General features: G+C 49.4%; 1 protein-coding gene and 1 long non-coding RNA gene across 2 annotated transcripts; both read left to right on the top strand.

Annotated features, from left to right (window-relative positions):
• Positions 1-3,283: 3,283 nt before the first annotated feature.
• Positions 3,284-5,434, top strand: LOC124701251 (ataxin-10). The gene is made up of 2 exons (XM_047233299.1): positions 3,284-3,815; positions 4,587-5,434. Exons 1-2 carry the CDS (start codon positions 3,284-3,286, stop codon positions 5,429-5,431), a joined length of 1,377 nt encoding a protein of 458 aa, XP_047089255.1. The 3' UTR covers positions 5,432-5,434.
• A 202-nt stretch (positions 5,435-5,636) lies between these two features.
• On the top strand, positions 5,637-6,118 carry LOC124701253. Its single transcript, XR_007001963.1, has 2 exons — positions 5,637-5,729; positions 5,847-6,118. It is a non-coding gene; the product is annotated as an uncharacterized LOC124701253 (long non-coding RNA).
• The last annotated feature ends 6,329 nt before the right edge of the window (positions 6,119-12,447 follow it).

Genomic DNA, 12,447 nt, shown 5'->3' on the forward strand with positions numbered 1-12,447 from the left:
TGACTTCTTGGCAGCTTCTTCGTTTGCTGTTCCGACCGGCCCGCCCTGCAGGTTTTCTCCGGGTGCGCGGAGGTCCCCTCGGTCTCCTTGCCGGAATCCTTTGAAGGGTCCAGCTCGATGGGGACAAAGGGAGGAGGGGCGGAGGAAATTGGCGTCGCCATGATCGGTTCCGAGCTCGGAGGCGGAGTCGTCGAAGACATCTGAAGAAAAAAGGTTGGCGGAAACTTTCCTTAGTCGGATCTCACTTCGTCTTCCCCAAATCTATCCCTACCAACTACGGCGCGAAGTTTGAGCTCGAGGTTTTACCGTAATGGCGCGTGCGGTGGTCGGAGTTGCCGGCGGCGAGTTTTTCCGCGCGGTGGTTCGCCGGAGTTAAGAACACGAAGAACACTGCGGCGGAGGGCTCGCTCCGGCGATGCTCCGGCGACTTTCCGGTGGTTTCCGGCGCGGCGGAGGAATGGCTCTCGGGCGGCGCTCGGAAGAGAGGTAAGAAGGGGGTGAATGAGGTGAGAAGGGGTCGACGGCTGATATTTATAGGCAGAGGGGATGAGATTCGTGTTCCGCATCCCGTGGTCGGAACGCAAGCGTCGCGCCGTTGGATGCGTGACACGTGTCCCAAACCCTAGCGGTAAAAATGGCTAGAGATAAGTTACCGCGCGGATCGCGCGAAAATGGCGCCAGAATTGGCGGAACCGTTTGAGTCTTTTAAGATTCCGGGTAAGTGCATGAAGATAAGTTGGCTCTTGTTCGCGAGCGAGGAGTAACCCGGAAATGTTCTTTGGAACGTCGATGGATGAAGTCCCGCAGGATGAGAGCATTTTCCGGCTATAAGTTGGAAAAAGAATAAAATGCAAAGTTTGAGCTCTTCAAGTTTCTCCGCGTTGCCGACGATGCCGGAAACCTAAGGAACAAGCATGGCGGAAGCTGCAGGTGAAACTCGGAGAACTCTGGGGGCTACTGTTGTGGGTATACTTCATGGGTGTACCATCGACAGTGGCTAGATCCGGCAAGCCCGGGTGGCCCATAGACGGTGATGAGGCATGCGGCCCATCGGGCGGCCCGGTCTGTCGTTGATCATGAAGGAAGAAGTCCAGCCCAGGATCGGCGGGCCGGATCCGTACCGACCTAGGAGTGACCCGGATCCGGGGAGGCCCATGAGGAACCCGGATCCGATGACGACGTGTATGGAAGGCGGATCCGTGACGTGCACGGCAAGATATTGTACCGTAGCTAGGCCTGCTCGTAATCCGGCTAGGACTCTCAATGTAAACCCTAGATCCGTGCGCCTTTATAAGCCGGATCCCGGGAGCCCTAGAGGCACAACCACAACTCATTGTAACAATGCGAAAGCGCCCGGATAATTCCGGACAAGCAGCGGTAGGCCCTGTCATCGTGCGGGTGTTCCGAAGCTGGGTAACTCGCGTACCACCGTCCCGTGTGCACTCCGCCCTATGGCCCCTACTTCTTCTCCCCCTCGTGAGGATCCCTCCTCCGAGGTACCGTCGATTAGGCAACGACAGAGTGTGTCCATTACATCATTCACATAAGGACATAACCTTGTTATTAGTAACATCCAATGTTCATGATCACGAAACTATGATCACCAATTAATCAACAAGCTAGTTATATAAGAGGCTTACTAGGGACTCCTTGTTGTTTACATAACACACATGTATCAATGTTTCAGTTAAATACAATTATAGCATGATATGCAAATATTATCATAAACACAAAGATATATTATAATAACCATTTTATTATTGCCTCTTGGGCATATCTCCAACAAATAAAGACCTTTGTTTCTTGGTATTACATCTTAAACTATGTGTGCTAGCGATTGATCCAGGGACTAACACCATTATGCACAGATATACAATCCTTACCGGGTTGAATCGCTTTCAAACTTACAGAGAAATTTTCATTGGCTTGTAAGTTCCAACGAAATTCGTCCCCATCCAACAACTGAATGGAGTCCAAACGAAGAAGTAAGGCATTCCATGCAAGAAGTCTCAGACCGATTAATTCACGTTTAAATGTCACCGTTGGATGTGAGGTTGCCATTACTAATGCAATGATATCACTTTTGCAACGAATAATGTTGTACAATGCTGGATATTATTCAGAGAGGGGCCTATTCCCTAGCCAGGTGTCCTCCCAGAATCGTATATGCGATCCATCCTTAATACTGAAAGTACCGTATTTGAAGAAATTTTTTTGTTGCCATTAGGCCAGTCCAGAAATACGAGTCCGGTTTCCAATGGATCTGGGAGGCCGCTTTCTCGCCAATGTACTTTCTTTTAATTATGGTCTGCCATACGCTATGTTCTGTTAGAAGCTTATATATCCACTTACCTGACAATGCGAGTTCTTGATCTCAAGGTCATGAACCCCCAACTCTCCCATATCTCTGGGTCGGCATATGATAGACCACTTGGCCAGTCGATATTTCTTTTCTCACTATCCCCTTGCCAAAAAAATCTCGATCTGTAATAATCACCGAGCTTATGTAACACACCTGTGGCAAGATTAAGAATATACATCACCGTGTTAGTGAGTACTGCATTAATGAGTACCAGTTTTCCTTCGAGGGATAACAATTTACCTTTTCAACTACTAAGTCTCTTCTCAAGTCTTTCCTCAACTAGTTTCCATTTAGTTATAGTCAATCTCTGATAATGAATCGGGATTCCTAGATAGTTGATGGGAAACTAGTCTTGCCCACAGCCCAACAGTTCCGAATATTCGGCAACTAAGTCCTGAGCCTCGCCAAAGCAGAACAATTTGCTTTTATGAAAGTTTATTTTAAGATCCGATAAATGCTTAGAAGCTGCCAAAATTAGCTTTAAATTTCGAGTCTTTTCGATGTCGTGTTCCATAAATAAAATTGTATCGTCGTCGTATTGAAGAATTGATAAACCTCCATCAACATCTATATAATTTGATGATATTTCACACATTTCTAGATGCTCTAGAAGTTTGTTGCTCGAACTAGTGTTCAAAAGATATCAACATCTATATGATCTGAAGATTGTTGCTCAAAAATGTTTTACAGTCACTAGAAGGTAGAAGCTCCCTCGTCAAATCCGAAGCGTTCAGTGCTTCAGCGCCTCAACAAACCGACTTGTATGTAAAAAAGCCAACCGTCTGGACCAGACCATCTTCACCCGAACCACACCGCCCTCTGCTGCCTCCACCCTCGCAAACTCCTCCGCTCCGCTCCAGCGCCGCCGCCTCTTCCTCCTCCACCCCGATCCCCACCGCCGCCGCGGCTTCCTCCACCACCATGTGGCGAGCCGAGGAGATCGAGGACGAGGAGACCCTAACCGCGCTCCTGGAGGCCGCCAGGACCCGGGAGGGCCGGGCGGCGCTCTCCGACGCGCTCAGCGACACCCTCTGCCTCCTCCCGGCCTCCCCGGTGCCGCTGCTCCTCCTGCGCCTCCGCCTCGTCCGCAACCTCCTCGCGGGCGACTCCAACAACCAGCGCACCTTCGTGCTCCTCTCGGGCCCCGCCGCGGTCGCCTCCTCCGTGCTCGCCCTCCCCTCCCTCGCCCCCGACGTCGCGCGCGCCGCGCTCCAGGCGCTCGGCAACGCCGCGCTCGGCGGGGACCGGAACCGCGAGGCCGTCTGGGACGCGCTCTTCCCGGGGCCGCTGCGGGAGCTCGCCGGGGTCCCGGACGCGGGGGTCGTGGACCCGCTCTGCATGGTGCTCGACACCTGCTGCTCCGGCGAGGCCGGCCGTGGGAGGCTCCAGGAGCTCTGCCATCAGGACGTGGGGCTGCCGATACTCGTCCAACTCGTCACTACCGCCTCGCGAGGTGAGTCTCGCCATTATCGGATTCTGATTTTGCACATTCACGCATGTCTGCTGCTAGATGCCTTGATTTGCAATTTGTTTCTTAGCTGCATCTGCTATTTTAAATATGCAAGTATGGGTTGCTTATTTTTATGAATCTGTGTTACGGTTGCCATGCTGTGGATTGGTTCAGTACAAGTAGGATGCGCACATTGTAGATTATTTCAGCGATGGAAGTATTTGGCCAAGTGTCAAATAAGTCAGCAACTATGAACATGCGTTTTATCGAACTGTATATGTCAGATGTTGAATGCTTACGTTTCATTGCTAAGGAACAAGTAATATTCAGGGGTGGTAGTGCATTTACCGGTTGATTGTGATTATTCAGGGAATACAACTTTAGTTCATAGCACCTGTTTGGTTGGTTTCAACTTTTTAAAGCATGTTACCACGATTGCACAACCTGTTCCTGCTTCTTGGTAACAAACAATGTGGTATCATAGGTTTGATATGTTGCTAAAGTATTTGTCAGTTGCTTTATAGTTCGAACTGTCACAATGTGTTTCCTCAGATTGCTGCATGGTTCATGTCATGAAGTGCATAGTCTAAACTTGCCTGTGAAATACAGACCAGAGAACCATATATGACCATTGGAAGACAATTTTACTTAAACATTGACATACAGATGTTATGGTTACCTTATTTGTTTACTTATTATAATTAGGATGTGTGCTTCTCCCATTCCTTCCATGGTTTGCTTGTGTATGGTCCTAACCTTAATTACCAATTGCAGTGGGGCATAAGGAAGAATGGTTGGAGTGGCTTCTCGTCAAAATCTGTGTTGAAGAGGAGATGTTTGAAACCTTGTTTACAGCCTTAGGTTCAACTGATGGTGGTGAATCTGGAAACGGGTTTACTGCTAAGCATGCATTTCTTCTGGGTACGTTGTCAAAATGTTTGACCGAACGACCTGAAGAAGTTATTGTCTCGAACAGTTTTGCACTTCACGTCCTGAATGTACAGAAGTATGCTGCTGAGGCTGTGGATTTTACTTGCCGGGGTAGCTCTTCTCTTCCAACTGGTTGCCCTGAAATCGATGTCCTTGGATATTCGTTGCTGCTCTTGAAGGACATATGTGCCTGGGAACCCGCTTCATCACAGAGTGAAGCTCCTGTTGACTCACTGTTGCAAACTGGTCTTGTAAAACAACTTCTAAAGTACCTACGTGATCTTGAGCTCCCAAGTACAATCAGAAAAGCGATTGCAAAGGAACAAGGAGATCAACAACCAGCCCTTGCAAGTGCAAAGGTCTGCCCATACAATGGTTACAGGAGAGATATAGTCGCTATCATTGCCAATTGCTTGCATGGAAGGAAACAGGTGCAGGATGAGGTTAGGCAGCTAGATGGGATTATGTTACTATTGCAGCAGTGCGTCATTGATGAAGGAAATGCATACTTGAGGGAGTGGGGTCTGCTAGCTGTGAAGAACTTGCTTGAAGGAAATGAGGAAAACCAGAAGGAGGTCTCTGAACTTCAGATGCAACAACCAATCTTAACTCCAGAGATTGCAGATATAGGCCTAAGAGTGGAGATCGACAAGAAAACAGGACATCCAAAACTGGTCAATTCCTCCTGATGTAAAAAGGTAAACTATAATCTGTGGTGTAAATGTAACTGGATCTGCATTTGCTCTACATCTTGTGCTCCTGTAACACTATTTAATTTTAAACAATTGGTTTGCTGTACAGTTTCCCAAAGTGCTTAGCAAAGAACGTTTCTGGCATATGTGAAATCTGAATCATTACTTCTGTTGTCTAAATTTGTCCTTGTCATTTTTGTGCAGTACGTGTGATCGGCAATGCCTGGACATACTATCTGGATGCATGGTTAACTTTGCACATGAAGATGATGCTACTAGTATACGAGATATCCAGGTGAGCATTAGATTGTTTCCGCAATCGTAAATGCTTCTGCTATGAATAAATGTTAACTGGTTTACTTAGAAGTTATGACTGTTGCATTGAGTTACCTGAGAGCATTTTATTCTGCAGATTTTTCACTTTGGTCCTGCTTTGTTTGAGAAGAAAACCAGGGGAAACTTCTATGATCATGGTTCCTCTAGACATCAGTGAGAGAAATGTAAATGTTGTGCGCTGTTGCCCCAGGGGGAAATAGCGGTTATCTTCTCATTAAGTCTGCCACCTTGAACTTTAGTGTTGTCTATGGGTAACAGATTCCAGTAGTCTGCCATTTTGAACTTCTGTAGTGAGCTATGACTACCAGGTTCAAACATTTTATGCAAGACACAAAATGTTACAGATTTGGATTGTTGTGCACTGCAGCTGCGCGCTTGATTGCCATTCATGTTTCGGCACTTAAAGTTGGTGTGTGGTAAGAGCATCCCCACTCGTTTGGCCTCCCCACGCCGAAATCCGGGGTTAATTTCGTCCGGATTGGACGTAAAAATGGCGTGGGGAGGGCCAGCTTCCCAGCCGCGATCCCAAGATGATAAGGCGAATTCAGACAAAATTTGCGACTTCGTTCAAACGTAAGCGAAATTTAATGATATTTAACATATAGAGGCGAGTTCGTACATAATTAGACCGAATTCGTACATATATTTGAATTCGGCGATTGGCAAACTAAAACTTAAACTAAGCGTCCTCCTACATTAAACTAAGCGTCCTCCTACATGCCGAAATGGCAGTAGAAGGACGTGTAGTCGCCGTCGTCATCGTCGTCGCTCGAGCCGGCGTCGTCCTGGGGCGGCGGCGCCTCGTACCAGCGACTCGTACCCTGGCAAGCGTCGCCGGCTCGTGGCGGCGACGGCCGGTAGATGTCGTCGTCGCTGCTCTCCTCGAGCTTGATCACCTCCCTGGGCGCGGCGTTCCGCACGGAGGACGGTGCGGCGGCGCCGGGTAGCCCGCCGCGTGGAGGAGCCGTCCCTCCCATTGGTGGAGAGAGCGGCGGCCGAAGCCGTTGTTGGCCGCACCGTCGTTCGCCATTGCTGGTTCGTTCGAGTTCGGGGAAGATTTGGGTGTAGGCGAGTGAGGTGAATGCGGGGCAGACGCGGTAGTTCGGCGATAAATAGTGGTAGGCGCGCGTGAAACCGAGGCGACGACATTAACTCGCCGCGTGGAAGCTACGCGGCCGGCGAATGCTGACCGGCGGCAGGCTTTTACAGCGCGCGGAAGACGATGCGATGAGGACGACGATCGGTGTCTCTCACCGACAAGTTGGGGCCACCAGACGCGTGGCAAGTTTCCTCGGTGTTTCCCGCGCTTTCGTTTCGTCCGGACTCCCCGAGCGCTCCCCGGGGGGCCGGGGATGGCGTGGGATCGCCGGATGAATTTAGGCCCAAATCCGGACGAAATCGAGAAACCGGGGGCGCGACTGGGCCGAATTTCACCGTCCGGATGACAAAACGCGGTCCTGGGGGCCTCGTCGGGGAGACGAGTGGAGATGCTCTAAACAACAGTTACTATGTCTGTCTTGTGGAATGTGTTGACAGTCACCGGCTCACTTCTCTGCTTCTTTTTTTGTGAATGTGAAGGATTATTGGAGGAAGATGAAATCTATCAAGAGGAGTCTTTCTCTCTTACATGTTGCTTGCCTTCTCAGTTATAAATATGAAGAATCATATGCATATATCACATACCTGTCACATTCACTATCACCATGAACTGAGTTGTCACATTCACTATCACCATGAACCGAGTCGCCCGCGCCTATTTTCCCATCCGCAGAAACTCGTTTACTACATATTAGCTGTTTACTTTTATGCACTTTACTTTATTGAAATATCAATACTCCAAACTTTTATTATTCACACTCATCGCTTTTTATTTTAATTCTTGCGGTCAATTCACCTAAGACTTGTGACACCTTGGGTGTGACAGAAACACTCCTAATATAAAAACCGGAAATAATACTTCCTCGAAAATATGCATGAATGACTTTCCAGGAGGTGACGAGCAGGAAGCGCCTCCGTGAGGATAATGAGGCAGAGCCTTCAAAGAAGAACTAGCTAGTTTAAAAATTAGTTTGAACTTATTTTTTCGCAGTTTGTATGTTTAATTTGTTTGAACATGTTGCACTAATTTCGAAATATCGATTCTACCTATAAATGTGAATATCTCAATCGCGTCTACCATAGAAATCTATGATATCACACTCAAGCGGTATTCTAGAGGAATAGAAATCTCTTCCTCTTCCTCTTCACATGCCGGCCTTGCCGGACGAAATGCGTCGGGCCACTGGGGTTGCCCCGACGCAAACGGACAATTCAAGCCTAGCGACCATTTCGGCGTCCGCGGGCCAACGAAAACGGATGCGCTGGACAAATTAGACGTTCGAAATGCATCGACCCGTTGGAGATGTCCTAACAATAATCTTTTGGTTACTATCAAGTGATTCTTTGTTCAGTCTACACCCAAATTGAGCCAGGTACTTTCTTCCCTCTCTTGACCATCTACTTTTTTTGGGGCTAATGCATAACGAAAAGTGCTTTTGGCTTCGGAGCTCCTGTGCTCTCGCTATTTGTTAAAAAATCAAAAAATATTACCAAAAATCGTGAACATAATTATGAAGATTGCAATTCATACATCCCACAATCATGCAAAATCTCAATCAGATTTTTTTTTGAGCTAGATAAAAGTGACAAAATCTGATATGTTTTGGAGATTTAAAAATAACTACTGAGATCTACACTTTTGTTATTTTTGTGTAGCTCAGAATATAAAGTATTTGAAATTAATTTTTTGCACGTTTGTGGGATACATCATTGACTATGTGCGGATTTATTTTCGTAATTTTTTGAAACGCAAAATATGATTTTTTATTTTTAAAACAAGATCATTGGTGCCCATGTGCACCAAATCTCTGTCACATACATAAATACATTTGTGAACCTGTGAAATATATTTTCGAACAAGCAACACATTTTTTGTACTTGCGAATATTTTTTTAATCCATGAATTTATTTTAAAACTATGAACATTTTATTTATAAACCGGAACATATGTACACGCAAGGATGGGTGTGAGTGCTATCTGTACCGTTTATATGCTAGTGGTGCTTTAAGATTTGGAGAAAAGAGCGACATGAGAAACATTTTCTATACGAAGGGAGCGGAGCAGCTGGTGGTGGTGGGGCAGCGATGAGCTCCTTGTGGTGGTGGTCGGCGGCCATGCCTCAAGCTCGCTGCTGCCGGCCCCTCTGCTCATGCTCTCTACCCGTCCGCCGCCGGGCACTCTCGCACAAGCTCGCCGGCCGCTCGCCCCGCTGCCTGAGCCCCGTCGACATGCGCTTCCTCTGCTATGGCGTCGACGGTAGGTGCCCTGGCAGTCCGGCTCCGCCGCGACCAGATCGAGAGCAGCTCTCTGTCGTGCATTGGACTCCCTGTCCCCGAATGACGAGCATCGGGTCACCGACTCCAGCCGTGGTCTTCGGCGTGGTCACTGGGAGAGGCCAGGTCGTCAACCTGCACGAGCGCGCCGGTGACGATTGACGACGCCATGCCCCGGACGAGCTCGCTCTCGCTAGCGCTGGCGAACAACGTGGACGCGGAGACGCTGAAGATAGCCGCGTGACGTCCGGCGTCCACGCGCTGCTCACTTGAGTTGTGCTTGCTAGCTGCTATCCGCTGGTGTGCACTAGCAAAAACAATGGCCTCTCACAAACAACTAATAAGAGCAAGCGAATGGACGAGCTCTAGTAGAAGAGAAAACATCAGTTCACCATTGCCCTCGATCAAATCGTTAGTCCAAGAATCAACATTACAATGTGGCGAGCTGCCGGCTGCCGCCACGGCGCCGTCGCCCTGTGCTGCTGTCTCCTTAGCGGCGAGTATATACGTAAGCAGCTGGATCGTGCCAGATCGAGATGGGACACATGATGCCGGTGGCGGCCGTAGAGTCCGACAACGACGTGCACCTTTCCTCGAGAAGCGTCAACAGCACTGGAGGCAGTGGTGGTGACGGAAGCATCCACTTCAAGATGCTCTGCAACTTCGGCGACCGCATCCTCAAGAAGCGTCAGCAGCAGTTTCGGCAGCAATGGTGTCCACGAACTGGAGCTGATGGTGTTTGTCACCTGCGACGAGGAGCTGCTCCACTTCCGCATCGCCGCGCTTCCGCGTCTACGTCTTTGGGCCGCAGCAGGAGTGCAGGACGCGCCGCGGTACGAGCACAACACCATGTTGTGCCCTAGGCTGTCATAGCCAATGTAGTTGTTACCCGGCAGCTGCATGCTCGTCGCCGCATCGCCCTCGCAGTCTCGCACCTTTCCGCTGAACCAGTGCGTCGATGACAACCCAGCGAAGCGGGCGAGCAGGGGTATGGGAAAAGTGTGAGAGTGCAAGCTCCAGGACGGCCACCTCCAGGCACGAGCTCCAGGACGGCGCCGGCCCCCGATGGGGCGGGCCGGCGTGGTGGACTGAAGGCGGTGGCGCGGAAGTCCTCGGTGTACCACACTGTGCGCGACTCCTTGCCGACGCAAGCCGCGCTCGAACGCCACCAGTGCCGCCATGGACTCGCACCCGCCCTCGTACGCGCCGCACTTGCCCTCGAGATTGTCCTGCAGTGGCTGCACGTCAGCGCCTCCTCGTCGCCAACCTCCGCGCACGCTGTCCGGCGGAGAGGACGGGAGACGGAGCAGCCGCCCCGGCGGAGAGGACGGGAGACGGAGCAGCCACGTCGGCGGACCAGCCGCCTTGGCCGGATTAAGGGGCCGCGAAGCGGAGAGGACGGGAGACGGAGAAGGCGCGCCGACGGGAATTTTTGGCAAAAAGGACCACCTGTCCCAATGAAATGGCAAAAACGACCACTTGTGAGTGAAAATGGCAAAAGTGCAACGGCGGCACGTTCGCCAGCGTGGCAGGTGCCACCGCCGGCTATGGCGGCAGGCCCTGCCGCCGTCAGCTATGGCGGCACGTCCGCTGCCGTCCGTCGCCGTCGACCGCACCGTGAGCTGGTGGGCCCTGCCGCCACCGCATGCGGCGGCATGCTGGCGTGGCAGGGTGCCGCCACCAGCCACGGCGGCAGGATTCCTGCTGGCCGACAGACTCGCCTGGAAGTTAGGGCGCGTGAAAGTGCGTGCTGCTGGATTCCTCTGCTTTTGGCTGTGGCGCGTGAATGGAGGGATTGCAGCTGATTTCGATGCTGTATGGGTGTAACTCGCCCGATTCGCATGCATTTGGTGCAGACATGAAACGACTGATACAGAAAATAGACTACCGAAAGTGCTTCAGCAGTCTGACTCCGCATGCTATAAAAGCAGCAGCTGCTCACTCCTCACAGGGCAATGTTCTCACTCACGCGCAGCTACTCCTTCTCTCGCTTCTCTCGTACGAACAAACAGATAATTAGCATAGCTAGTGATTAAGTCCGTGATTAAGTGCATGAAGCAGTAGAACGACTAATACATCAAGGTGAGTTATGTGAGATATCGTACATGCACAAATTTTGTTACCATTTGTTGTTTACTGCAGTGTATCTTACTTTAGTAATTAGACATGTAACATTAAATTTGCGTAGTCTAGTGTAGTATTATTGTATGTATGAGTGAAGTTTTAACATATGAACAAATGGATGAATTTAGGCGGATTGAAGCATATAGCTGTTGTAATGTAGTATTATTGTATGTATGAGTGAAATTAGAACATATGAGGAAATGAACTAATTTATTGAAGAAGTGAGTACGCGTTAGCTGGATGATATTAGTTGGAAATATCGTGAGGCGTAATTTATTCTTTGACGAATTCTTATTGGTAAAATAATCCTTTTTAACAATAAATGAGTAGTTATTTTGAAAAAGTTATAATGGCATGTTAAAATATTTGATGTAACGAAATTATTAAAACATGAATATGATTTAAGGTATGATGTTGCTAATATTATTTTAAAAATCTGGTTGTGCGGTAGGTACGATGGAAAATTTGGTAATGTTCTATGGGGAAGTCGTACGTGATGAATTTGGAGGGGTGGATTTCTCGAACTGTGACTCGATGGAAGTTGCAGTGCTAGATATGGTTAATACAGCATTTGCGGATGTAAGAAAATGCATTCGAGTCCCATTTGATCAGGGGATGCGTGGCATGAGGATGACAGTTGAGACTCTCTTATCTGCGTAGAAGGGAATGATAGGACAGGACCTCCCCGTTGGGGTTTGCGGGAGGTAAAAAATGATACAAATTGGCGTACGTACATGAGGTTTGCAAGCACACCTGGTGCTGCTATGTACGGACGGCCGATGGTGTATGTGAAGTTTATTTCAGCTAGTGATGATGTCAGAAGCAGTAAGAGCGCTGCAGAGGAGCATTTGTCCATCACCGCAGGCCCTAATACCGGCCCGTCGGAGAAGCTTGCCATCACCGCTGCTCCTAGCATCGGCCCATCGGAGCAGATGCCTAGCCACCATAATGCTGGCCTAGGATATTGGTCCGCGTTCGTCGACATCAGCGAACACGTGGAGGGATTGCCTGAGGGGTTGGATGATGACGCTTGTTCATCTTCGTCCGAATCCTCGTCGGACGAAGAATGCGCTGGTCTTTCCCAGAGGGCGGTTCCAGGTCCAATGGACCCTGACTTCTTACAGACCATGACCATAAGCAATGAATTTCGCTCTGTTCCAGGCCTAGGAGAGGACAGTCTG

This window comes from Lolium rigidum, chromosome 3 (genome assembly GCF_022539505.1).
Source record: "Lolium rigidum isolate FL_2022 chromosome 3, APGP_CSIRO_Lrig_0.1, whole genome shotgun sequence".
NCBI classification, from domain to species: Eukaryota; Viridiplantae; Streptophyta; class Magnoliopsida; order Poales; family Poaceae; genus Lolium; species Lolium rigidum.

Bases quoted from the DNA above. Each gene is read 5' to 3' on its own strand.
- LOC124701251 (XM_047233299.1), top strand. From the start codon at position 3,284: ATGTGGCGAGCCGAGGAGATCGAGGACGAGGAGACCCTAACCGCGCTC. The intron at 3,816-4,586 runs GTGAGTCTCGCC...TACCAATTGCAG, and splicing joins CGTCACTACCGCCTCGCGAG to TGGGGCATAAGGAAGAATGG.